Here is a 25,956-nt window from a genome sequence, read left to right as displayed (position 1 = left end):
CAATGCTGATGGTTTTGAATGAGATTGCCTATCCGGATACGTAAACCAATACGTGTAGTCAGGATGGAATTAACAAGCATATGATCCTTCCGGGAAGATAACCCTTCTGCCGAATTTTTGCATGTACAGTAATTATCTAGATGCACTCCAATGTTGGTTACCTTCTTTTCTTCTTCCATACTCCTTAGGGAATTCAAGAGATCGCGATTCAGATAGGGGCGCAGGAGAGGCGAAGGAGGCTAATCACAGTGAGTCCATTCGCAATGCTACTATCAACCCTTTGGAATGTTTCTTTTTGACTCATCCGCGAACTTTGCCACAATACCTAATGGTCGCATATGGTAGAAGCCACTGGTATATAGCCGAGTTTTCTATACCATATTAGGAACAACATTCTACTAATTGGTAGAAACTATATCGTTTCGATACATCGTTGCTTGAGGATGCGTCAACGTCTTAGTTGACCTAGGTCAAGAAAGTGTCGGTCAGGATCTACGGAATACCAAGACTACCAAGCATGGGTGGTTTGGTGGTAAAGAATAAGAAAACTGGAGAAGATCCGGGGTGATAAACCCATGTTCGTTTCGTTTCGAGGGGACAGAGCTCGGCCGATCTCGACTTAAGATGACGATCTATAAGCGGTAGGTGGTAGATGTTAGATAGACGATGCTATCCATGACTTCGCGGAGATGAGGGGATTAAAATGAATCAAGCAATATTTCGTGATGCTTAAGATTTCGTCTTCTCTCAACGCCTTACACGCTTTCAGGTAACGAGCTATTTTGCGACTTACTTTTTCTCGAATCCATGTTTCGATGCAGGTCCATTGGTAGGTCATTATTTTTACAGCAACAAAAATAAGCACAGTTAAACATCAACCGTCAACAACGGCCAAGAAAGGTACGCGTAGAATTGAATACTATAGCCAGCTTCAGGGTCCCAAAGAAGACCATCGCAGCGGGAGAGGCCTGCAAGTCATTAACTATTTGCTGGGAGTTCATTCAGCACACAAGTTTCGATTTCTTAGTTGAGATCAATATCCGAAGATCTATTGGCCCAAGGAGGAGACATGGCAATCAGTTTGCGGTTAGCTTATGGATTAGATGAGTGCGCTAACTGGAACCCTTGATATGCGTATCGAGTGTCACCAGCGAATACCTGACGAGCCTGCGAGTACCTGTGGCTCCGTGCCCAGCGCTACGAGTTCCCGCTCCTACGTATGGTTAGTGTCTCTTGTAGCGAACCTGGGCGACTAAATCCCCCCTAGTCAAGTGGTCCGGGAGGTTCCAGCAAGATTCTTGGCCCAAGTCCCCGACCCCTCTCTCGCTTGTTTCATGTCTTGAAGCTCTGAACCACTTACACCAACGAACCAATGAACCACTCACCCGCCTCTGTCACTCTCGACCCCGTCTCAATCAAAGGGATCATGCGGCGCATACTGTAGGCGGGCGGGTCGTTTGGATGAGTTGTAAACCATCAGCCATTCAAATCGTGTCGACTCCGGCCTTTTGGGGGTTAATATTTGTATACAACCGAATTTAGGGGCGAATAGGCAAGAAGGGCTGGAACAGGGTCCCTGGCGGCCCTACATACCTACGTATTGACCAGTAAATATTGTACCTAGATGACTGGCGATTCGCAATCAGATGAACCTGAATAGGAAAAAACCCCTGTACAAAAGAAGAAAAGAAAAAGTAGATATAGATCTGGAAACTCACACTCCTTTCCCCAGATCCCTTCCATCATCATCATTCTTCCCTTCCTCCATTATCATCTAGAGTATAGTCACTAGTCCGACGGTGACGAGCAGAGAAAAAAAAAGAAAGACACCCACTGTGTGGAATAAGTTTGGTTCTATTTCGACTGTATTGAAGGAAAAAAAAACCGGTTACTTTCATTACGACATACAGCCACCCACGTTAACGACTGATACGAGCTTTCACGCCTCCACGCTTCCACGATACGAAACCCACTTCTGATAGACTCTGGCCAGTTTATCATCATTACCTACCACACACCGTCCCTTGCCAACAACTAGCTAAGACTATTCGGCAATTAATCGTTATAACATACCTATCTTTGCATCTTTTTGTATCTGCATCTGCATCAGTCTGTCCATTTTTCCAGCCCCTCTTTTCCACGACAACCTCCTTGATAGGATCGACAGAGCTCCCCCCTGGCCTTAATAAAAATCCGGGTAGATCTTATTATATATCAGGCTTTTGGTTTGCACACTCTCGCCAATCTTTTCTTGGGACACACAAGACACGATACAGTACAAGACAAAGCTGGTCACACTCAGCTACCCGGCAAGAAGTTGCGGTGTATTGATTTGATTCTATAATTCATTTCGAAGAGTGTTACGAGGTTTTGCACAGTCATTTCATCATTTACAATTCCTCGTGACTCGATCTCCATCTTTTTAATTATTCACCTCTTACACTCTTTATAAGAAACACACACCCCTCGACGATATTTCGACTAGGACTGCGCCTTGAGGCTCGGAACTCATCAGGTACCACTTTTTTTGCTACCTCCTCGTCAGCATTCACGAGAGAGATTCGTCAGTCTTTTTAATTATTCTTACATCGCGGCTTTTCAGCCTACGCAAGACGCTACGTTCTAAATACCTTTACCGGCTCGGTGGTATTTTTGTTCAATTCAACACTTTTTTCGCCAAGGCGCAATTCGTTGTTGTTCACTCACAAGTTCGATCCAGTCGAACCGTTCCGATCTTTTTCAACCAATCTAGCGAACTCCAGGTCTTCCGCCGGTTCGGGAGCCTTTGCCATCGTTTTTTTGCAACCATCTTTCGCCACTCATTACTGCGCAAGTACAGGTTTCCAAGCTTGATTTGCTTAGTTGGTTTAATCACTTCGTACAATTGATTCGGCAGTCTTCTGGTATCATTGAACGCCTTCTGGAATATTGTCCACGTCAGCCACCCAAAGGCATTAATATTTGACAAGACCCTTCGCGCATCAATTTTCTCGGCACTGCACTAATACGTCCAACGATCGCACGAGAAAAAGGAAAGGGAGAAAAAATAGAAGAGCGAAGAAGAAAAAGGAAGTTTATTTGTCGCATCGAAACCAGATCTCACGATCCCCTTCAAAAACGACGAGTCGATTTTTTATTTTTTTTTTCAATCATCACCGACAAAAAGTTTATTTATTCTTCGTCGGTATCCTTTCTATCTTATCCCTTCTCTTTTATAAGAGTTAAATAGGATAAATAAACTTCTCTCCTCGACCAACCGGAGACAAGCGAGACAAATTTACTCGAATCCCAAGCAAGCTCCGAACTCACTCCCGAAGCAGTTCCGGAAGGCCCGCCCGTTCAAGGAGCAACGTATCCCGCGGTGTTCAACTTGGGCAACTGGATACCCCTGTCGGTCAAATCCGGACTCCAGATAGGTACTTAGTACTTCGTATACTTGGTACTTACGAGACCTACCAATTTGAACCCACCTCTCTCCACCTTACCTAAACAACCCCTCTCCTTACCCCCTGCATACCTAGATATAGGTACCTGGATACCTCGAATACCTGGAATACCTTGCCTAGGCCACCCGCTTCAGCGCGCTGCAACATACCTAGCACCTGCCACTAGCTTGCTGCCACCCCCTTTTTACCTAGCAACCTTAGCGACCTAGGTACCTCCGGGAATTTACCCACTTCTTTTTTCAATCCAGCCCAGCCCAGGCGGACCTTGCGCGTCAGCCGTCGATCTTTTCAGGGTGGTCTACTGAACTGACTAGGAGCACCTAGCCCAGTAAACTCGGCTCAGCCTCGACTGTCTTTCGCGTCACACAGAAACCTTACGCACCCTTCCGCAGTTTAATTGTGGGCATCTACTTTTTGGGGTGGTTGTCTACATAACTGTTGTACTGTTGTACTGTTGCGCCTTCTAAGTCAGTCTTGTTAGTCTGATATGATCATAGGCTCCGCCTCGTGATACACCCATCTTTCTACATCCTCCCTCCAATTCGCACACCACCTACCATTCACCCCACCCTCCCCTAGTCACACGCAAAGGTCGGTTAATATAATACCAGCCGTCCATCCCAAACGTCGTCGCTTCCCCGGATTTTCTATTCAGGACTCTGACGTTACTTTACATTTGCCGTTTGGTTTTTTCTTCTTTTCTTTTATATTCCATATCTCGGGATATATTACGACGTTGGTGTTTGGATCTTGAACATCAACTTTTTACTACTACCATCTAGCATCTTACGCTTCCTTGGCTTAGCAGGACACATCTAAGGCTTACTTAACCTTCTCACTCACATTTACACAACCACAATGTCTTCGACATCCAGGATACCTATGAGCGAGCTCAACGCTGCCGCCCTTGAGCATTTTGTTTATAAGCCAGTAAGCCCGGCTATGATTGCATACTTAGCACGAGCTGCCCGCGATGTTATACAATGCGATCCCACAATGATGCCCCCGCCGGCACAGAAGTCGCAATATCCCACACCACCCAGGACACCTTCTCCCAAGGCTATTCGATGTGAAGACAACAGCTTACCGACGTTGGAGGAGTTTATCACACAGCTAGTCCGTTCTTCTAACGTGCAAGTCCCAACACTTATGTCTACGTTGGTATACTTGAACCGATTAAAGTCTAGACTACAGCCTATGGCAAAGGGTCTACGATGCACTACTCACCGAATCTTCTTGGCTGCTCTCATCCTCTCTGCCAAGTACCTCAATGACAGCTCACCTAAAAACAAGCACTGGGCTAACTACAGTCGTATGACCATTGATGGTTTCAGCTTTGGATTCAGCAGAACGGAGGTTAACCTAATGGAGAAGCAACTACTATTTTTGTTGGAGTGGGAGCTAAGGATTACTGAGGAGGATCTCTATCGCGAGCTAGACCCTTTCCTAGCGCCTATCCGCGACCAAATCGAGGCTACTCACGCCCGTCGCATGCAGCGCAAGGAGAATCTCCGAAGGAGACAAGAGGCCGAGGCTTGGGCTGCTACGCAGTTCCCCTCGCCGCCTAGCTCGCGTGACAGCTCGCGCTCGCGGACAAGGCAGCCTGTGCCGCAACCGCAGCAGACGCCGCCTTACGAGACTATCCGCATGGTGCAAGACGTATCGACACCTCCGGGATTGGTATACAGCTCTTCTGCTAGTAGCAGCGGTAGCTCTTATGCCTCGTCTGTTTCGTCTCGACAACACTCGAGATCGTCGACGCCGCTCTCGGACCCGGAGGATAGCTACGTCTATGCAGCCTACGGTGATGGCTCCCTCCACGACTCTCCGGTCGAGGTTGTTCTTGATATGCCTCAGCCTAGCAAAGGTTCTGTATACCGCAGCGAGGCTACCAAGCAACTACTCCCGTATGAGATTAGCGCAGACGAGCTCCGCTCAATGCAAGACGGTAATGCTAAAGCGAAGCGCGTAAAAACTTCCAAATGCGTGTGGGGCCGTATGTTCGGAGCCGCGCGATGATTTAATTCTAATCAACCAACTTTTTTCCCTTTGTTTTATTTGAGATTTGATTCCAATGCATCATAGCCAGGAGTTCTACGGGGTCTTTTGGGTTTCAGGGGCGCAAATTGTTACGAGTGGGGTGTTCAAGACACCAATTAAAAAGCCATTTTTACTTTTTCCCCCATAGAAAGAGAAGGGTAGATCCCTATTATGGTCATGATACCTACAACACTCGCGGCGTTTTTCTTAGTAATGGTATTGGGTTTTGGTATGGATGGATAGGCGAACACGGCATTGGGCACGGGGTCCAGGGTGCATGGGTATAATTGGAAATGGTTTTTGGTTTCTGGCGCCTCCTACCAAAGAGCGGAGAAACAATCAATCAGAAGCATACGTGTGCATTTGGCATATGGGGAACGGGCAAGTAGTATAACTCAAGGATGGTAGATCATAAGGCGATCGGATCATATCAGATCACTGGTGTTCTACTTACTAGCTCAGTCAATGAAATGCCAACAAAAAATCAAATCATAATCAAAAAGTCCTATGTCATCGTGTGTGTGAATGTGGCTTTTTACTATGGTCCCTGATGACGTCGGAGGATGATAGCGAGGATTGACGGAGACTCCCGGTGGGGACTACAGGGGTACTTGGGTACTTGACTGAGATAATGTATTTGCTAAACTTACTCATGTGGAAATTCAACGGTCGGTGTGTGTTAATTTACCACCGTTGAAATTTTATTCTGATTAAACTCTACAATTGTGACAGAAATAGTGAATAACTATCTAAATTGTTTGAGTATAGGATGAAAACTAAGATGTATGGCTATAGGTACACGGTCCATGGTATCGCAATAACTTTCTTTGACTGAGCCCCTCCGCTCCGTTCTTCGTGATAGCCGTCTCCGATCTAAGAATTAACCCAGAGGCTTGATAATTATCCTATATTTGGGATGGCATAGTAAGTCGATATCCCAGATCTACTAGATCTTGACAGAGATCGGCAAGGTGTCCGTCTATGTATATGACCGAATTGGTCTAATAATGTGGGTCTGCTTCTCGGTATAATGACAACTTGTATGGGTTCGGACTTATTTGCTCTGTCCTCATGCTAGGTTAGGTAAGGAGGGTAGTCTAGAAATAGGTTTATGGGTGTATATTTGGTGAGGGTTTAGGTAAGTGAACGGTGCTATGAGGTAAGGTAATGTCATGGCTGGCTGTGATAGAGAGAGATCCATTATCTGGGGTTGTTGGGGTCCGACTATTGTGGTGAGGAGGTACGTAGGTACATGCTAAACACCCGGGTATACACATGTTCATTAATGGGTTGTGCACGGATGCTTAGGTAAATTATAGATCGGGTAGAAGTTCTATCCGTATTATGGAGTAATGATTATTGTTTGCTTGCTTGCTTGCTCTTTCGCGCGCGTCAAAACGGAGGGCTTTTGTGAATTTTTCGGCGAGGCTATGATGTAGGAAAAACTTGGGTTCTCCCTCTTTAGAATAGCGCGTGGTTATTCTAGGGGTCACATGTAAGGAGAAAATGGCCAAGCCACGGGAATACATTTGTTGTAGGTGTGGTATGGAGAGGTTGGGTATATGGTTTGATTTAATTGCTCGATGTATGCATCATTAATAGTGGACAGATGATGGTGGTGTTGAGGATATCTATTGATTGCGGAACGATGCATCGCTAATAAACTTACGAGTTGTTGGCACCCATGCCGCAGTGAGATAGCGCCCGTGTACAATGCAGAAGCGCTGGGACGCTAATCCCCACACGGAAGATCCGCGAGGATGGAAACTACCTAACTAATGTAACTATTGAACTCAATCGTACGCACTAAGCGCGGGATGGAAGATGCGGATTAAGGTTGTTAATCGGAATCGATAAATCCCTCGATATAAGTCCAGTACATCAAAAGAAATGCTATCAAAGTTTAATCGACTTTTTACAATAATGGAAATGCCAAAGTAGACCCGCCGATTGCGTCACTGCTCAGCCAGCTCTCTGCCATCTATGTTTACCGTAGCATTAATCTATGAGCTGGTAGAACGGTTGTAGAACGTACAACAATTGCTATTCCCTTTACATTGTTTTGAACACACGATTATAAAAAACCAAGGTTAGTTCAACTAATTAAAATGTATATAACATTAGGTTTAATATATACTTTTAATGTGGTTTTATATTAGAATTCTTACTGGATCACGGCTATTAAATTACGGTTATTACTACTAGGCTAGGGCTGCTGTTACTGCCATTGGCTTACTGGATTGACCAGACCAGACCTCAACACAGACCTTAAGGATTGATATGAAAGAAGAAGAGAAAGAAAACAAGAACAAGCCAAGACTAACTATTAAAAGAAATTAAGTGGTAACATAAACGCGATAACATACACGGTAGTATCAACAATAATAAACTATATAATCAAGATATCTTACCTTATGATTGGTTCAATCTAGAAATAGAAAAGTCATTATACGGACAACAACTATTTAAACGTTTTACAATTGTTGTTCAAACTGACAGATTGACGTTTTTAGGTACGTACCCAAATACCTGAGAATTGATCGGCTTGAGTAGATACATATATCTATCTAGATCTGAACGCGTTTATCTACATTCACCTAACATATTCTTTTAGAATAACTGCAGAATCAAAGGAAATCGAGAGATGTTAGTAACGTTTTGTTCTTCCCTGCCGTAATCCGTAATCCGCCGATTCCCATTCCTACCATCCTTAGGTAATGACGCGGTACCGATGCGACGCCGTACGCGCCTGTGGTATCATTTGTGACGACACTGCCCATAAGCAAAGTGACAAAGGAACGAAGGGAGAAATCAAAATGACCGGCTGGTTGGTTCGTTTGTTTATCTCCGAAGAGCCTCCAAACGACTTCAAGTCTTATCCTTTGCCGCCTGCGCCAGCAGCGACACGCGAAACACACATGTTTGCATAGTTTCGTTTACTGTGCCACTGCACTGGCTTAAGAAGTCATCGGAATCGTGTGTAACACACCATCAATCATTGCTATCTACATAGGTACCTAGATAGGTACCTGGGTATGCACGTACCCAGGTACATATTTTCCAGATCAATACCTAACCTCGCCGGTAGACCGTGATTTCAATATTTCTGAACGTCAATATCTATGTCTTATAGATGAGTTTATGTGGTATTGGGTGTTTTTGCTACGATATATTCATCTAATCTATCAGGTATGTTGTCGCCATCCTACATGTCTACGGAATCTATGAAACTGGGAATTAATTAGGAGGCGGGCCACTGCATTAAATGGCAAATAGAAAGTCCGGCGGCAGACTACAGATACGGAACTCTGCATAGACGACAACGCTGCTGCCTAGTTTCTTTGTTATAAATGAGGCTTTTGTTAGTTGTTCAAACGCCGCGACGCGTTATAAAACTTGCGAGAACAACCCAGATCTTAAGGAAGATTTATTCCTCATACTAAATTCTCCGTAACATACGAGGATATTGCAATTTTTTTGTTGATAACTTTTGCATCACGCTATTCAGCATCATGGAATCCCATCTTCCTCAAGAGGGGTCGTCCACAGCCCCCCAATCTTCTCACAACGTAGCTAATGAGAAGCAACCCTCAAAGTATGAAAATCATTCATGGGATGTCGTATACATGGGATTAACATTTGACCATGTAGGGGACCTTTCAATGCAGATCTAGCGTGGATTCGGGAAACGCTCGAACAACTTGAACAGGTTAGATGCTCTCATCCACATATATTTATCCATCAGGGTATTTATCAGTGAAGAAATAGTTGAACATATCCAAGCCTCACGTATTCCCTCCATCTAGTCGAAACCCTCAGGGGACTTCATACTACGATTCCGTTGCGCTGGACGCCCCTAATGTTCGTCAATCAGACGATGCTTCCAATGCGAGCGAAAGTTCAGGAGACGCGGACCCTTACCACGATTATCCATCCTATCTAGCGATCAACCACATTGGAATCTGGCAGGATAATGAAAGCAAGCTGCCGAAATGGGTAGCTAACCTGATACGAAGAATAAGATAGCCTCGTTTAAAGGAAGTCGATGGCCAGAAGGAAGTAGACTATCAGCAGTCGAAGCAGTACTGGGAGGAATACAATACACATTTCGAACCGCGCGAGACAACCCTGGAAGATACTCGGGAGTTATTATTCCGTTGTTTACGATTGAATGTGTTCGACATCCGTCAATATGGCCTCACGATGACGAGACACAAACTCATTTCGGAAGATTTCCGCAGCTTGTTACCAAGCCCTCTGTACCTAGAGTACTGGCAGGCTGATGGGATCTTTGGATATTCGGCTGGGATCTTCCCCGACTACACAGAATTCATCGAAAAATGCGAGCGTTACTCGGAAAGTCAATATAGACACACGTTAATGGGCCAATTGATGCGGAGTTAAAAGTTGTTTTTCCCCTATCTTCTGGTGAGAGTGAACCAACAGATAGACATACAAAGAGGTGTGACCGATGGCGCGGTGTGCCTAGCGGCGATGCAGCATGCGATTCCAGATCAAGAAGAAACTCCTATCTTCCTCGCAAGTATGAATGGATCGTTTGTGTCAATTGTCATTATGTGGGCAGAGCGGGACCAAGTTTCCGGGGTGACTAAATACCTTGCGAAGCTATTTACTTCTTTCTCCATGTTAGACGAGGGTGGCTTTCTTAGGCTTTCTGACATCATACTCAATATCCACGAGTGGGCATCCCGGAGAACACCAGAAATTCGGGAGCAGCTTGCAAAGGAAACCAACAGGCCGGGTAGAGTACCGCCTTTGTTTCGCACAGATACGTCTATGACTGAAGGGGAAACCTCTTCGGCAGCCGAGCATGTCAGCACGGTAAGTGGCTAAAAAGCCATCTACGAAGACGTGTACCCGTGATCCTATCAAAGTTGCAGATGTGGAGGGGGGGTGAGGAAGAGGCTGCATGAGAAGAGGGGAAAGGGAAGAATCAAAGTGAGCTTGATGATGTTAGATTATCTCCTACCGTAGGTACACAGGTATGTTGTCATTTCAGTCTTATGAATACGCAAATGATGACCCTATCCGAGTATCGTCCGATTCTAATGTAGAGTGCTTTCAATGTGAGATCCACTTTGCCCCGAGGGGCCAATAAACCAATTCGGGCATTATAACAGAACATCGCAGCTATAACAAGCGAAGAATCACATGTCCTCAAATTCCATCGGGTAATTCCCATTTGATACTTATTAATACCAGCCAATTTCAAATCGAGAAGCGGTTGTCCAGAAACGAAAAGAATTAGGTCACGGGAATTGAAATAACGAGCCGAACCAGGTATTTCTGCGACCGGTGGAGCCCGTCCGGAGCCTATGGTAGGCTTATGAGAATTGGAACCTGGGAATCGTGATTTATGGTAGACGGGATGCAAGCAGTGCAACCTGTCCTGCGATGTCTATATCAGGTTTAGGAGCGCGTCGGCTCGCATATCTATGCCCGTAAGGTACTGTGATATCACCCTAACGCGTCGGGCCGCTGATTTGATCACATCGGTTAGAGGGCGAATTCGTTGACGTTGTTGAAGGATTAGGAAAATGTTGTTATAATTTTTGGTAAGCTAATTTCTGGTTTCCACACACCTATACAATCCAGCGATATAGAGGTTGCTTGAGTGTGGGGCGACCCGAGGGGCGGGGAAAGGGGGGGATATAAATCTGGTTCCCTCGTTGTGAAATAAGGTATGGAATCATTGGAAACCAAACATCTCAAACATCTTGCCAACTCCTAAGATTTGCTCATTCTCCGTAATACCCATCCTCCATAGTCCTCAATCGCTCCAATGGCATCATCAGCAGCACCCACAGCCGCCGACGGCACCACCAAGCTTGTCAAGCTGACCTTCCTCATCAAGAAGAGAGATGATATCTCTTTAGAGGAATTCCACAGATAGTAAGTGTTTCTAGAAAGCTTAAAGATTTCAAGCGCAAGTATTAACTCAAGGTTCCAGCTGGAGAGAGAACCATCGCAAGCTTGCTGTCTCAACCCCTATTTTCCGCGAAAAGGTTGTGAGATATACCCAATACCACTCGGATGGCTCTGTCGATCTTAAGAAGATCGGTATCGGAAACCCGGGTTACGATGGAGCTGCGATCGTATGGGCGAGGAGCTTAGAAGACTTAATAGAGGTGAGTCGCTTTCTAAGTTACCCCTGCTTCATTTCTAGCTAACACGATTGACCATTAGGTATTCAACCACGAAGACTACCTAAAATACTTGGCTACGGATGAGCCAAACTTCCTGAAGAGAGATGAGATCATTACGATGTTCGGATGGGACGAGCTCAAATTAGAGAACGGAGTGGAGTTCTAAGATGAGCGCGCACATTACCTCTTATGAATTGAGTGTTGGAATGTTCTCAACAACGATTCAAAGCTAAAGCTCTGTCGGGTTATGGATAACTGGTAACTCAACTTACCTATCGGATACTGCCTCCGGTCGCGGCAATTTTCTATTGTCTATTGTTATGAGCTACCCGTCCTCCCATTAACTCAGGCGCTCATATACGTACGCGATGCGATGAACTAATGTAGCTTAATAATAAATAATATTAAGAAAGCGTCGATATGACCATTGTAAGGGCAATAAATAAACTCCAAGCCCGATTTATTTTAGGCATGTGTCAATAGCCCGCAATCTCTCGAACCAATCCCGACTTAACCCAACCCCTTGCAAAGTTCCTCCCTGAGCCCAACAGAACCGTGATCCACCATAACCTGCCAACCCAACCATCATACCACATAATCTTATTGAAGTCTCTTTTCTTCCTCCAACTCCTCACTGTTCTCCATACTGCCCCTTATATTACAACAGCAAGCCCATTAAGCGCAAAAAATTTCGCTTCACCAGCAGCGCTACTCCAATCACCCCCTAAAACACCCCTGACCGAAAAAGAATGCACGAATGCACTAGAAAGAAAACCACCAAGCACCTTTCCCACATCAGCAGGCTCATCGCTCCTCTTCCCCGTCAATTTCCTCTCTACCCATTCCCCAGGCCAGATACCATACACCAAAAACAATCGCGCGAATAGCCGATGCCAACCGTAGGACCAGAATCCACGCACTGAGATGATATCCCAAATCCGGGTGCTGTATAACGGCGGGAAGAAAGCCAACGGACTAGGCGCGAGAGGACTTAATGCAATCGCGAAGAGCGAGTGTCCGAGTGAAAATGCTGCCATGAGGAATGCGCCTAGCGCGCCTGTTAGGAGGGTTTGCGCTATAAGGGGTAGGTCCTCGTCGAATAATTCGCGAGATTGACGCTCGTCGCTATCGCTGACGGACACGGATGGTGGACCGAGATATCGTACGTAAATAGTGCGAATAACGAACCAACTAGATAGTAGAACAGGCAACGCATGTACTAGGATGCTGTGAGCGCGGTTTCCGACGGTGGGTAGCCAGGTCTTGCGTGTATGCCGGACATCAGCGGTAGTCCATGTGAACCCGACACCGCGCATACTTAGTTCGAGCTCTAGAGCCCAAGAAACACGATCGCGCAGGGTTCGGGGCCATCCGGACTCGGTGGTTGCGGTTTCAAGGACTGGCTGTGGATCCGGTCCGTGTAACGTCCGGCGCACTGCAAAATAGGAGTCGCAGGCCGCGTCCGGGAGCGAGGTAGACATGCGGCGAGCTACGCGGCTGATTTCGTCGGAGAAGCTAGGACTCCTATTTTCCTTGATCACCGTAGGCTCAGGACCCGAAGTCCTAGTGGGCCCGGATTTGGAATCTCCCTTTTCTCTGTGGAAGTATGGCTCTTTGACTCCGCCGTCGGTCCATTCTCTCGTTGGTTCTATCTCTTCCGGTGATGGCGTCTCGACTCGTGGTTTATGCACGTATGTGACTCGTCGCGGGATATGTTTGAAACAATAGGGGCTTATGAAGAAAGCGTCTATCACTCGACATCCGCCGTAGAGACCGACGAGGCCGAGTTGATAGGTAAGTCCAATGCTTTGAGGGATATGATAGGCGAGCGGCAAACGGAAGAAGAGAATGCCAGCAGTAAGAGCGAGAATATTACGGATTGATACGACGTATATAGAGTCGATGGCGGGAGGAGGTGGTGGAGCCAGAAGAAGCAAAGCGAAGTAATAGATTAGCGGTGGTAGAACGGCGGCGCCGAAGGTAAGTGGTTGACTTCCGGGTATGGGATGTAGACCCGGCCTTAATTCGGAATTCATTACCAAAGCGTGAATCTGCGCTACCGAGTCAAGAACGGATGAAGCCATTGCCATCATCACCACCACGGTGTCTATATTCAGAATTCAATTGAAGGCAGCAAGTTTCAATGATATAGACAGTTCTGAAAGAATTCTAGTTAAAATATTAAATAAAAAATGAATTTTAATGGATTTGGAGATGAGAGTTTGATAGGACGTCCGATGACGTGTGAATTCGGGTCGCTTCGGCATATGACTCCCGCATCGCTTACCTACATAATCTAATCCTCAGTGCTTATTTTACATTTGACTAGAAGGTCTAAGAAAGACACGATAGTGAATTTATAACGGCTTGAAATTACCGCCAAGAGGGGCCGTCGTTTTTCAATACGCGACACAATATTCGAACTGCACTAGTCATACACTCGCTATTAGTAGGTAAATAACTAATATTTATAATAACGCCAATATACACTATATGTGGATTAGGGTGTAAAAGTAAACACGGTTATTTTTCATGGTTTTTTACTATACAAAATAAGCTTAAGGGGTTAAATAGGGGTAAGTAAAAGAAATAGGAGGTGGCTTAAAGTGGTGTAACCTGAAGATAGTACCTAGATGCAAAAGGCCTGGCATGGCTGTTTCCATTTCTGCTTAATAAAATATCAAAGAATTTAATTTTTAAGTTATAAAGATAGTAATTAGGTACCTGTATCTAGGACGCTCTTTACAATGTTCCGTATCGGGTGAATTAAAAGGAGAAGCGACTATCGAAATTCCAACTCTTGTTATGAAATGGAATATCGCCGTCTTATTCATTGTCTCCTAACTGAGTAAAGTCCAACACAAATCCTCCAATATACGAAATAGCACGCCATATCATGTACGCCTTCGTTTGTACCCAAAATCATATCAATATTTCCTAGAAACGCACATATATCATTGAATGTTTCTGCTCCGGTTTCTCCTTTCCCTATAAAGACAACGCGGCAGAGTAAATAGACGCTTGAGTCAACAATTAAGATGCGTTTGGATCAGTTACCAGTTGAGATTTTGGCCAACATTTGCTCTTATGCCGATGTCGAATCCATCCGTTCTCATTTAGGAGGTAATCATGGCCATCCTAACCTTTGCGCTCTGGCCCTCACTTGTCGTCGTATATCAAGGGTGGCCAATGACTCGTTATATTCCTACATCAGAGTTGATCTTACCGCACCAGTAACTATGGATATGCAGAGGGTGCCGCTCCTAAATAGAAGCTTTCGCGAAGATCCAACTCTAGTCGATAGCGTTCACCATCTCCATTTTGACGCGACCCAAAATCAGGTATTTTCCAAATCCTCTCGCTCGCTAAAATAGCGGACTTGACAAGATGCTGCAATATTCATATCTGCATCGGTCCCTACTGATTTGGCATTATAGCCTGCGAATTATATGAGCATCCTCGGCGAATTAATTTGCCACGTATCAACATCGCGGAGTTTAACGAAGCTATCATGCCATTGTATTGATCACGCATGGATGAAACCGTGTACCACAGAAGACAGTTTACTCGCCATTTACGGTCGTTTCCCTAACCTAAGGCGCCTGACAATTGAAACTATACGTATGGATCTGGGGTGGGGTCTTGGTAATGGTGGTGGTGGCAATAGTGGCGGCAACCAAGACGATGACGATGATGATCTCTTAAACGACCCCGAATTAGACGACCCTAACGACGATGATGGGCACATAATCGTTTGTATATTGTTTAGGCTATGCGAACTACCATCCATGGAAAGGATAGATATCAACGCATCAGTAATTAGATACATAGAGCCCCGTCGACCGTCTCGGATACCAAAATTCCCCAACTTAAAATGCATGAATTTTTATCCCGGCCGTCCTGTCGATGTGGATACATTGGAGTTGCTACTCCTACGAACTCCGAACTTGGTTGCCCTACATCTCAGTATGCCTGGCTACAACGAGTGGGCATTTGCTCAGGGAGTGGGCCTGTTTCAAAAACTTTGTGGCTCCTTGAAACCGTCATTCTATGCTCATATATTAGCTCCAGTAGCTAATCATCTACGGCGCCTATCTCTTGGAGGCGATTGCGTCAGGTTTGACGAACATGATAAAACTACGATCAACTTATCGAACTTCACGAACTTGTCCCACCTATTTATTGGCGGTTACTTCCTCTTTGGGCCTGCAAGTCGAGTATCAAGCAACCCAGACGTAATGGATACCTAGAAATTACTTCCGCCACGTCTCGAAAGGCTCTGGATTCTCTTTGACCAAAACCTGGGTTTATTCTGGTCGTACAAAGAAATGAAGAGATGCATACTACCGACTGCAGATCCGAATCAAACACTGGGTGATTTTAATACACTGTGGGGGAGAACACGGAATAACATCATACTAGCCTGGTTATTTGAACTTATTAAACAAAAACGCAATCACGAATTTTCGTCAATATTGAAGTCGATCACGCTTATCGAATCCGCGCCGATTCATAGTCAAATGATTTGGAAAACCGTGAAATGGAGGATGACAGCAGAACTAAGAGCTGCGGCCAGAGAGGCGGGTGTAGAGCTCGAAATCATACTTCTCGTCCCTCTATACTACATTCCACCTTTTAACCCTGCGGAGTACGATATGTGGCCAGGCTCATTCGATCTCGGTTATCGAGACCCTTTACGCTAGGATGATTAGTGAGAGAAGTCTTAAAGATGGTTTGTTGTATTGTGTAAAGCGAATCTTTTCATAAGCGATTGAAGGACGAAGCTTGGGATGGACCACTTGTGTGACGTTTGAATCGCGTTTAGTATAATAGGGATAGTATAGCGCTCTCACTGATATTATCGCCAATAAGATGTTTTTTCTCACCATATAATTCTTTACACGCGGTTGGGGCGCTAGCGCAATTATCTCGACTCGTCTCTTGTTCTGGTGTTGACCAAGCCAATCCATGGACCCGATAATAGATGTCTCTTTAAGCTCATCAATGTTTATACGTTTTTTGAAAGAGTGCGCCTCGAGATTTACGCAATCTTTTGTCGTGGCTGCTTTGTGTTGATTGTTCGTTTGTATAGCCTCATCTTTGTGAAACCCCCTTTTTTAGAACAGCCCAACCGCTCGGGTCGGCAAAGCACCCGCGGATGAGGTCAGCTTATTTTTCTCGCCTGACATTACGAAAGTAATTCCTTGTATCTCGATTTCTCGTATTGATTCCGAGTCGACGTCACTGTATTTTTATATTTTAGTGCAGCATTCTTCATATCGTTGAATATTAAACTACCGAATCCCTCAACCAACAACCGAAAAACAAAAAGAACAAGCATCCAACATGAAGTTCTTAACGACAATACTTGCGCTATTATCAATAGCCATCACCGGAACAAGCGCGTGGAAAGAATTCGAAGCGATCGAGTTCACAACGACGGACTGTACCGGGTGGATCAAGCACGCAGCTATCGGCATGAAGCCGGAATACTGGCAGATCAAAAGTAAGTCACCATCACCCCTACCAGACACCTAAATTCCTTCCCTAAAACCAATTCAACATATTTGAAGCCTTTCAATTTGAGAGAATTCACGATTAACAATAAACCTCACAGCGAACAACGAATCCAACAGCGTCTACGCATCAACCGTCAACGACGGCATCTACCGGTGGTACGCGTTCTCCGAGACATCCGAGACAGGGTGTGCCGGGGACGTACTAGGACGCGTGTGGACGGGGTGCGCGAGCATACCTAATAAATTTGCGGACAGAATACGGTGTTTACGCTGGTGTAGTCTTTTGGCGCATGATGATTACGGGTGTGCGGCGATTGGTCAAGGGGAATAGATGGGTGAGGCTGTGTATGGGATGGATGGATCGCATAATGGGGCGCATGTAATGGGATTAATGAATTGGAGATTGGAATCTGGAATCACGCTGGATGTGATTAGATTATATGGTATATAATGAATAGATTTAACATCATTGAACGGTGTCGTTTAGAATCGAAGCGGTTTTAAAGGCGTAGTAAATTCAGTTACGTCTAGAATTTGCCTAGTTGCAAACGTCAAAACCGCGCAGTGAATCTCGGGAGCTCCCGGACCGTATTCTATTAATAACCTACCGAGTAAGCGGACCGAGGGATAGAATCCTATTCATTTCCGAGAGACCTGAGATGAACCCATGTCACCGTCCTCTCTCCACCCCCTTTCGGCTCCGCGGGACCCGGAAGTGGGGCCTCAATCCGAATATTCCCTCGCTCGATATCCTTCTGTAACTCATCAAGCCGACTAATATTCTCACGCGGCCGCCAAGCCGGCCGTCCAGAGTCAAACACATCATCCATTTCCTCAAGTGTCTTCCCCTTTGTTTCGTGTGCGAACAGGGCCATATGCATACAAGCCGCGCCGTTAAAGGCTGCGAATATCATATACGTCTTCCAACTAATATTCCATAGCAGCGCGGGCGCTGAGAAAGCCAGCACCATATTCCAGAACCAATTCGACGCGGTGCTGACACTTACGGCCGTGGCGCGGATACGCGACGGGAAGATCTCTGCTGTATAAGTCCATGATGTTGGGCCCCACGTCGTCGCGAATGTAGCTACATATAGGTAAGAGATGGCCACAATGGCTGATGACACAGGAACGTTATCTGGTATGATCCATGTTACGTCGCTGCTGCCTCGGCCGTCGTTGGGCTGACCGTATATGGCTTGCAGAGTCCCTGTCTTCGCTGTTAATCCAATGGAGACTGGTTTTGGGGGGATACGTCAAATACATACCGGAAATGAAGAAAAGCACCATCATGATCAATGCGCCATAGATCAACGAGGGCCGACGTCCGACCTTATCCAGATACATGATAGCAGGCAATGTTAATGCGACGTTAATTACATACTGAATAGATGCGGTCGTGAGGGGTGAACCGATTCGCGCTGCTTCCACTACACAGACTATAATTAGCATACGTCTTCGGAGACACCCGAAATGCGTTAAGCGATGTATTATTATGTATTAAGGGAAAAGGCGTCGGCGAGTATTGGCAAAGAGTACTAACTGATATAGACGATGTAGTACATCATGATGTTTATGCCACTCAACTGTTACCAAATTGTGGATTAGTACACGGTCCTCTCCTTGTCATACCTGGAAATATGCTTACCTGCGACCACATCTGTACACTCGCACCAAGTATCACGCGCTTAAGAAGTCGAGGCTGAGCAAGTGCTCTAAAACTGCCTTGCGACTCTTCACGTTCAATCCGTAAGGCTTCTTCGATCTCCTTATACTCTGCCAAGACCTTGGGATGATTCATGTCCCCACCGCCGTGTAGTCGTGCCATTACATAAATGGCCTCTTCCCAAAGATCTTGCGACGCGAGCCACCTTGGGCTGTAAGGGAAGAAGAATAGGCCGATGAAAAGGACGAAGGCAGGGATCATCTGGATGCCCCACGGGATCCTGAAAGCTGCTTCCGACTGGTTCGGGGCGTCTGGTCCGCCATCAATCTGCGCTGCGCCGTACTGGACTGAATGAAGTCAGTGCTGGCTATTGGATGATAATATGGCTGATATTCGAGTAGAAAAATATCAATTTTTCTTGATAAAATGAATCCTAATTGGCAGAAAACGGAAAAAGGGAACCAATTGCGCATACTGAAATATTGGATCAAGATACCCCAAGTAATCGCCCACTGCTGTAGGGATACAACACGGCCACGAATCTCCTTCGGAGCAACTTCTGAGAGATATACGGGCACGATCGATGATGCGATACCGACACACAGACCAGCGATGACCCGCCCGGTACAGAGCATGCCGATATTTTGGGCGGCGCATTGAATGCTAACTAGGTCAATTGAGTTGCTCTGAGGCCCGATATCACAAGCTAAGCGTAGGGGGTACGAAATTAAGTGAATAAATGGGTTGAGACACACGTTGAGCCAATGATCCAGAGAATACACGCCACCTGAAGGGCGACTTTGCGAGAAAACTTGTCTGCGATAAAGGAGCTTGCTAGAGAGCCTCCATCATGAGTTTCGTGGTTAGTGGGCTATTAATTGTAGTACGCTTAGGCTGCTACATACCAACAAGCGACCCAGCGGGCATAGCAGCGGTAATTCCACCTTGGCGGTATGACACTGGGTTATCGAAATATCGCTTGTATGCACTGGTTCCCAGAACGCCACTCATAGAACTTATATCGAAGCCGAATAGTCCGCCTCCTAATATCAGGAGTAGTGAATTAGTAGCATGAGGGGATTATTTTAGAATGCCCGGACCGGGGGCAGAAACGTACCGATAGCGGCAAAACCGCATATAAAGTACACATTACTTGCTTGATACATTTCAGGGGCCGATATAGATTATTTTGGCGTTTTTGTGGTATGATATGGTAGGAACTAGATGAAACCTTGGCTGTCAAAAGCGTAGATGTTATCGGATTTGTATTTCGACAATTAAAAAGGTTCGTTGCTAGGGTTCGAGTTGATTGATCTTGGCTATAGTGATAAATGAGTTCTTCTGCTACACGACATTGTAGCACATCAGACGGTAACACCCTGTGATCACGCAGCATATTCGTCATAAGTTAGTCTCAGTTGTCGGGAGGCCGCTCCAGTGTTCGGGGTTACTGATGCCCGAGTCATGGTAAATTTGGCATCGCAAGATTTTCGAGGCCCGGTGGGGATGTATCCCTCCCTTGTATGGGTGAGCGTTGGGAGACCGGGCGGGATTGAGAATGGGGATGGTCATCGTGTTCCCGAGTCCTAGATTGATAGATTAAAAACCAGTTAATTGGCACTCTACGAATCCTTCAAGAAAATCCGCAGGACAATATAACCAATTCCCATCCAGAATGTTGCGCGTCCAAGTTACGACATCTGCAAGGCCTACATAAATGCCCTTAGTCAGCCCTGAGCCGAGGCAGTGTACTCAGTCTTGGATCTGAATAGCGGTGGAGATAATATTTTCTGATTTTAAAGCACACGGCCAGCGAGAATGACTGCGTTGGTAAGTCGCGATCCAACCCCAAGCATGCGGTTTGAAAATGGGTACTAACATCAATTGGTTGATACTATTGAAATAATTATAGAATTCTGAATAATGAGGTGGACTTCTTCAATCCAAAGCCCCGTAATCAAGGCAGTTGTCGCCCTTGCAGTGATAACAAGGACGAGTAGATTTCAATTGCTGAATATAGGGCGATTATTGCGAAAACGGACATCTCTGAGTGCTAGGTATTTGGGTCGCTGCGTCTTGTACGATTCGACTACTAAGGTAGGTTGTAAGCTCGTTTGCTTCCGTTGTTCTAACAACTCAATAGTCTGGTATACAGTTCAAAGATCTTCAACACGACACGACGATGGGAAATTGGCTATGCCTTTGGCGGTACACAATTGGTAGCAACAATGTCGGTATATGTTTGTGCTTGTTCGTGTCATCGAGGCGGGGGTGTGCTTAAGTTTAGACATTAAATAATTTCTGTAGTGGAACGTAACGACGAAAACGCCGTGCTGCTTGCCTAATATACCTGGAGGGACCAAGGAAGGGGCTTATGCGACTCTAGATGTCTGGTTTGGACTTGCTTAATTGACAAAGTTATTTTCTTTTATGTTGTCGCCCCAAGCACTTTCCTCGCGAGCTGCTTTAGTACGTAGGTGTTCGATTGCGGGGGGTAGCGGTGAGGTATTGAGAAAGAAATAGGGCATCGACAGCCCTGGAAGAGTCGAACCTAACACTGTATTTAAGCGCCAGTCCAGTACCCCGGGGATCCTTGTAAGTCCCCCCAAGTCCCAATCGGAAGCCTCAACGCCTTCGAGTTTGTACCAGTACCTGTACAATTTAGTGCGTGTGCGACATGCAGGCTACACAGTCCATGCAGCTGGGGATCGCCTACTCTTTTGTCCTCGACATCGCTGTCATTTATCACATTTAGGCGCTTGGCTATCCAAGTACCCCACCATAGGAAGGAACGTTGAAATGATATGTAGTATGTATCGTGCATAGGGTGCAGAGATCGGCGATCGGAAAATACGTACTCGATAAACGGCCCTCGAAATGAGAAAAAAAATTATAACAGTAATCACCTGGAGCATAATTCTGCTATCGTCGTCTAACGATCATCCCACGACATGAAGCATCGTACAGATGCTTGATGCCGTGTAGTTCATTCGGATCCGCCGATGTAAACACATGGAGGAATCCAAAGGTTATAACCCAATTAATTCCCCTCCGAAGCTCGGCATAAAGCCCAGCATCCGGTGGGAAAATGAACAAGACGAAGATGTCCCATTAGGAACATCATCGCCTCGGTGAAGAGTCGAGATTATTTTGTTGAATAGAAAGAGTAAAACGCCTTGAATCAACTGTGCATAATCTGCGAATATATTAGCACGAGATAATATTAATATTGTCACCACAAAAGTTCAATCGTCCGGTCACTTTGAGCTCGAAAGCCCTTCTCGACCCTAGGTAGCAGAAAGGGTCAGCAAGCATGCTAGTCAAGTCAGTCACTTAATCCTCTCCACTGGAGAATATGTCGAACGAAGAAATGTAGGAAATACGAATTCTGATTTTACCCTCGCCACTAGGCCGCGAGTCACTCATATTTGGCCAGCCGTAATTGTGCAAGGGGAGGCTAAGCCGATGAAGCCAGACAGCCAGGCGGTATGGGGCGTACCAACACCGGCATCCGGCCACTAAAATACATTAGACCTCATCGTCCAGATGGGTAACGCCTGTCGACTCCCTGAAAAAGTAATGATAGAAAAACCATGAGCAAAGTGAGAAAAAGAAGCAAATGGTATCTGAATGTTTTCCGGAACGCCGTGTGTTCATTAATCCCAACGATCCGTATCGGGTCCAGCATCGAATCATCCTTAGGTACGGTCAACCATCTAAAATCAACGCCTCCGTATGCGTACTTCGTCATATAATCGTTCCGAAAAGCCGGCCGAGTGTTGTACAGTCGTCAAGGGTGCTCCCGATAGCATGGGGTTTATCGACGTGAATTTTTAGATCTAAGCCAATAAAAGTCAACCAGGTTAAGTCCTAGCGTTCTGAGTAACGTCCGCTGGTCGAATTACCACTCGTCATCGCGGGGAAACCTTTGATGTTGCCTTTGATGACGACTATACTCACCAAAACCCTGATCATGTAGAGATTTAAGGATAGATCTCTGCTTCGTATAGGATTCATAGTTTCCTCCTAGAATGGGCTCAAACAGCGAGCCCTTCACCTCTTCGCCGTCACCTCCGCACTGAATCTTGACGATGCGTTTGAGCATCGTATCATAGGCTTGCGCAAAGTGGCGCATGATTGTTTCGGTATTACTAGAACCTCCGGCAATGTCGTTCTCAGGGTTGTTGGGATCTAGGATGGACAGCCTATCCATGTTGCGATAGACGAATGTGCTAACCTCGTTCTAAATCCATACGATTAGTATATACCCTGAATGTGGTTTTGGGGTACTCACCTTTGGTACTAGTCCGGGAGGGTTCATGCGTATAGCTACGGTCTTATATTTGAAATGGTGACCGTAATATTGGAAAAACTCCATCAGAATTTCGCCAACATGCGAGTCGGCCGGCATAGAGCGACTTTGCACCTGAGGCATAATATCAAGAAGATGAACAACCATGCAAATAACGGAAAATCCGCCGATACCGCCGTTAACAGGTTCATTGAGTCCTCGCATGAGCAGAAACTGCTTAACCACGGCTACCAGCTTAGGCAACACGGGGTACTTTGCCTTCCAGTCGAGGAATGTCTGAATGGCTCGGTGACCATCTATCTTCTCGAAGGAAATATCGAACTTAAGGCGGCTTCGCATTTCGGTATACTTGACCAATGGAACTTTTGCTCTCGAGATCACTTCAACATATTCGTCGAAAGTGACATTGTAGTTGATAAGATGTTGCTTCAACGCCCAGAGATTATTTTTCTTGTCGTATCGAGGAATGCCCCGATTGATAAAGTTGTTTGAGCAAATTGCAATATCCATGTCAGCTGTTGGTAGGTAAAGACCGGACACAAATGAGCCGAAGAGGTAGAGGTCTGCATCCGACCATCTCATTTTGATAATTTTGCGGAGTTGATCAACTATCTTCTGACGGACAGATGCTTCGAATGGTTGAGGGCTCACCCAAAGGTAGAAGTCTGTGATCTCTTTCTGCATCCGAGTACCTATACTAGGAGTATCCGAATAATCAGATTGGAGCCAGGGACAAGGGTTCTCATTCGCGACTGGGCGCCAATCGGACAAGATGTAACCGGAGCTACTCATTTTCGCGCCTTTTCCCGTGGGGGCAGATGGCTGAAGCGGCTGTTTAATTTTATCATCAAAGGTGCGCTTGCGATTGCCGAGAGATGTAGAAGATGTTAGATCAATAGAATTTTTGTCACGCGCGCCGGTGCGTGCATTGTGTGCGTCGTGCGCGGGGTGTGAGGTAAGTGGTGTGGACTGAATTGTTGCTGGTGCTATTGCCCCACTATCCGGTGCACGATGCGCGCTGTTACTGTTAAAAGTAGAAGGTTCATACTCCTTATCATCGTCGAAATCGCACGAAATAAAATCCAACCCCTCTATCTGCGCGGCCGGTTGCTTGGCTTCTGCTTCGACGCGTGCTTTGCGAATTAGCTGAACCATATCTTTCTTCTTACGTGTACTTTCGTCCGGCGGAGGTAAAGCCGTGTATGGATCTGGGTTCGACCATCGAGGCACATCTTCCTCTAGCTTGGTGGTTGTTGCAGTCGCCGACGTACGCGCACGTTTGCTTGCGGGCTCAACTACATCAGAGCCGGATTCATCGGAGATATCCATTTCAGTCTCGTCGCTGTCTGAGAGCTCATCAATGTCTCTATAAGTAGCTCGCGCAGCGGTATCCCCCAGCATAAGCTCCGGGTTCTCATCATGCTTCTTATGCAGAAGTAGCCTTGCAGCTGGCTTTGGCGGCTTCCATCTTTCTTTGAATCCGGTACGCTGCTTGAAATTTTGCTGGCGTCTACGATCATCGTTACGGCGAGGCCGGTTATCACGACCCGTCAGCCCGTCGTTGTCATCATGATGCGGTCGGTCGGATGTGCTCCGATTATCGTCGTGGTTACTTCTATGACCATCAGTGTGATTAGTCGGGGGTTGAGGGTAGTACGAATCGTACGTTCTTGGTGCGCGTCCCTCCCTTTCGCGGGGCCGATACGAGTCGTGATAATTGACACCCGGAGGAGGTTCTGTGCGAAAAGTGAAGTCGCCTTGTGGAGGACGATAAGAATCGCGGTCGGTATCGCGATAATCTCGATCGGGGCGGCGACGGTCATCTGAGCGATTTCGACGAAGGTCGGAAAAGGGACCTCGGAAATGAAAATCATCCCGACGGTCTTGCGGAGGATAGCGATCATTCCACGATCTTGATGAACTAGCCGGAGGCGGTGGGTATGGAGGCGGCGGCGGTTGATCGTACCTCTCATAACCATAAGACGGCGGTGGAGGTGGCGGAAGCGAGGGGCCTGATGATGCAGGCAAATTGTTGTAGTTATTACCATACATCTTGGGCAATTTGGTGTTGAGAGATGAGGTTGGTAGGATAAAGAGATTGGGAGATGATGGTGATGAAGGAAAGAAAATTTAATGATGCGCCTAATTGCGACCGAGACTTTCTTTGGTGCGCGCGTCGTATGAAAGAACGAGAACGTAAATTAGCTCACACACGGATAACACCCACTAATATTTACTGTCTATTCCCCTGTAAAGTCACATATAAAAGGCACCTGGTCCGTGTGTAGCCCCACTATCAAACCGCACATTAAGGCATTTACCGTGTCGGTACTTCGGTACTTATTCAGGTCCCCAACTTCCCGACCGGATTTAGTAAGCGTACTATTACAGTGTTCTGATTCGCCAATTATCACTAAAACAAAAGGTGAGGTGACGTAGTGACTTCTAAATTTGTAGAGGGACAATAACTCCTCCAATCATTCTACTATAACATAGTGTTTGTTCTTAAGATATACTCCCTAAGGCCTATAGCAAATCCTAGAAGCCAAAGTTATCCATTACTCGACTCAAAAGCCTCAGTCAAAACATAGTCAAAAGCAGGGATAAAAATCATGATGTGATTTGTCCCCTTAGAATTTAAGCAGTTTATTTCAAACGCTATTTCGGTATTCAGAGAATCGATATATAAATAGCTTCCAATATGTGTATTTCATCATTTAAATGATGTAGTAACTGTTGTCTGCCTACCGAGTATCTATCGTTGAGTTGCACGCGATTGGCAATAGGCGGTACAGCGTTAAAATAA

General features: G+C 46.0%; 9 protein-coding genes across 9 annotated transcripts; 5 read left to right on the top strand and 4 right to left on the bottom strand.

Moving 5' to 3' along the window:
* Positions 1 to 4,304: 4,304 nt before the first annotated feature.
* On the top strand, positions 4,305 to 5,465 carry F4822DRAFT_437605 (cyclin; the record flags this gene model as incomplete). Its single annotated transcript, XM_051462431.1, has 1 exon — positions 4,305 to 5,465. One exon carries the CDS (start codon positions 4,305 to 4,307, stop codon positions 5,463 to 5,465), a length of 1,161 nt encoding a protein of 386 aa, XP_051313133.1.
* A 3,533-nt stretch (positions 5,466 to 8,998) lies between these two features.
* On the top strand, positions 8,999 to 9,890 carry F4822DRAFT_430110 (uncharacterized protein; the record flags this gene model as incomplete). Its single annotated transcript, XM_051461226.1, has 4 exons — positions 8,999 to 9,081; positions 9,138 to 9,195; positions 9,255 to 9,347; positions 9,513 to 9,890. The coding sequence occupies 4 exons, from the start codon at positions 8,999 to 9,001 to the stop codon at positions 9,888 to 9,890; spliced, it is 612 nt and encodes a 203-aa protein (XP_051313132.1).
* A 1,275-nt stretch (positions 9,891 to 11,165) lies between these two features.
* Positions 11,166 to 12,052, top strand: F4822DRAFT_280046 (uncharacterized protein). Its single transcript, XM_051454863.1, has 3 exons — positions 11,166 to 11,399; positions 11,458 to 11,635; positions 11,694 to 12,052. The coding sequence occupies exons 1-3, from the start codon at positions 11,290 to 11,292 to the stop codon at positions 11,817 to 11,819; spliced, it is 414 nt and encodes a 137-aa protein (XP_051313131.1). The 5' UTR covers positions 11,166 to 11,289; the 3' UTR covers positions 11,820 to 12,052.
* Positions 12,038 to 13,941, bottom strand: F4822DRAFT_406198 (uncharacterized protein). Its single transcript, XM_051458373.1, has one exon. The coding sequence runs from the start codon at positions 13,744 to 13,746 to the stop codon at positions 12,307 to 12,309; it is 1,440 nt and encodes a 479-aa protein (XP_051313130.1). The 5' UTR covers positions 13,747 to 13,941; the 3' UTR covers positions 12,038 to 12,306.
* A 750-nt stretch (positions 13,942 to 14,691) lies between these two features.
* F4822DRAFT_430107 (uncharacterized protein) lies at positions 14,692 to 15,903 on the top strand (the record flags this gene model as incomplete). The annotated part of the gene is made up of 2 exons (XM_051461225.1): positions 14,692 to 14,994; positions 15,091 to 15,903. 2 exons carry the CDS (start codon positions 14,692 to 14,694, stop codon positions 15,901 to 15,903), a joined length of 1,116 nt encoding a protein of 371 aa, XP_051313129.1.
* A 1,096-nt stretch (positions 15,904 to 16,999) lies between these two features.
* F4822DRAFT_430106 (uncharacterized protein) lies at positions 17,000 to 17,503 on the top strand (the record flags this gene model as incomplete). The annotated part of the gene is made up of 3 exons (XM_051461224.1): positions 17,000 to 17,159; positions 17,271 to 17,394; positions 17,452 to 17,503. The coding sequence occupies 3 exons, from the start codon at positions 17,000 to 17,002 to the stop codon at positions 17,501 to 17,503; spliced, it is 336 nt and encodes a 111-aa protein (XP_051313128.1).
* Positions 17,504 to 17,624: 121 nt separating this feature from the next.
* Positions 17,625 to 20,121, bottom strand: F4822DRAFT_279911 (general substrate transporter). The gene is made up of 8 exons (XM_051454861.1): positions 19,956 to 20,121; positions 19,744 to 19,881; positions 19,594 to 19,681; positions 19,314 to 19,501; positions 18,821 to 19,185; positions 18,716 to 18,758; positions 18,441 to 18,602; positions 17,625 to 18,382 (listed from the first exon to the last, which is right to left on the bottom strand). The coding sequence occupies exons 1-8, from the start codon at positions 20,002 to 20,004 to the stop codon at positions 17,808 to 17,810; spliced, it is 1,608 nt and encodes a 535-aa protein (XP_051313127.1). The 5' UTR covers positions 20,005 to 20,121; the 3' UTR covers positions 17,625 to 17,807.
* Positions 20,122 to 21,510: 1,389 nt separating this feature from the next.
* Positions 21,511 to 21,969, bottom strand: F4822DRAFT_406193 (uncharacterized protein). The gene has a single exon (XM_051458372.1). The coding sequence runs from the start codon at positions 21,751 to 21,753 to the stop codon at positions 21,577 to 21,579; it is 177 nt and encodes a 58-aa protein (XP_051313126.1). The 5' UTR covers positions 21,754 to 21,969; the 3' UTR covers positions 21,511 to 21,576.
* Positions 21,970 to 22,209: 240 nt separating this feature from the next.
* F4822DRAFT_406191 (uncharacterized protein) lies at positions 22,210 to 25,371 on the bottom strand. Its single transcript, XM_051458371.1, has 2 exons — positions 23,133 to 25,371; positions 22,210 to 23,081 (listed from the first exon to the last, which is right to left on the bottom strand). The coding sequence occupies exons 1-2, from the start codon at positions 25,200 to 25,202 to the stop codon at positions 22,740 to 22,742; spliced, it is 2,412 nt and encodes an 803-aa protein (XP_051313125.1). The 5' UTR covers positions 25,203 to 25,371; the 3' UTR covers positions 22,210 to 22,739.
* Positions 25,372 to 25,956: the final 585 nt, after the last annotated feature.

The sequence above is a fragment of the Hypoxylon trugodes genome (assembly GCF_022578975.1).
Source record: "Hypoxylon trugodes strain CBS 135444 unplaced genomic scaffold F4822scaffold_6, whole genome shotgun sequence".
Lineage (NCBI taxonomy): Eukaryota > Fungi > Ascomycota > Sordariomycetes > Xylariales > Hypoxylaceae > Hypoxylon > Hypoxylon trugodes.
This window is presented reverse-complemented; position numbering and strand designations above follow the sequence as displayed.

What these genes read in the sequence shown, in the direction of transcription:
- F4822DRAFT_280046 (XM_051454863.1), top strand. Translation starts at nt 11,290, where the DNA reads ATGGCATCATCAGCAGCACCCACAGCCGCCGACGGCACCACCAAGCTT. An exon ending in TTAGAGGAATTCCACAGATA is followed by an intron (nt 11,400 to 11,457) that starts GTAAGTGTTTCT and finishes TCAAGGTTCCAG; the next exon opens with CTGGAGAGAGAACCATCGCA. An exon ending in GCTTAGAAGACTTAATAGAG is followed by an intron (nt 11,636 to 11,693) that starts GTGAGTCGCTTT and finishes ATTGACCATTAG; the next exon opens with GTATTCAACCACGAAGACTA.
- F4822DRAFT_406198 (XM_051458373.1), bottom strand. Translation starts at nt 13,746, where the DNA reads ATGATGGCAATGGCTTCATCCGTTCTTGACTCGGTAGCGCAGATTCAC.
- F4822DRAFT_279911 (XM_051454861.1), bottom strand. Translation starts at nt 20,004, where the DNA reads ATGTATCAAGCAAGTAATGTGTACTTTATATGCGGTTTTGCCGCTATC. An exon ending in GCCCGCTGGGTCGCTTGTTG is followed by an intron (nt 19,682 to 19,743) that starts GTATGTAGCAGC and finishes CTCATGATGGAG; the next exon opens with GCTCTCTAGCAAGCTCCTTT. An exon ending in CTCTGGATCATTGGCTCAAC is followed by an intron (nt 19,502 to 19,593) that starts GTGTGTCTCAAC and finishes TGACCTAGTTAG; the next exon opens with CATTCAATGCGCCGCCCAAA.
- F4822DRAFT_406193 (XM_051458372.1), bottom strand. Translation starts at nt 21,753, where the DNA reads ATGCTCCAGGTGATTACTGTTATAATTTTTTTTCTCATTTCGAGGGCC.
- F4822DRAFT_406191 (XM_051458371.1), bottom strand. Translation starts at nt 25,202, where the DNA reads ATGTATGGTAATAACTACAACAATTTGCCTGCATCATCAGGCCCCTCG. An exon ending in CTCCCGGACTAGTACCAAAG is followed by an intron (nt 23,082 to 23,132) that starts GTGAGTACCCCA and finishes GTATGGATTTAG; the next exon opens with AACGAGGTTAGCACATTCGT.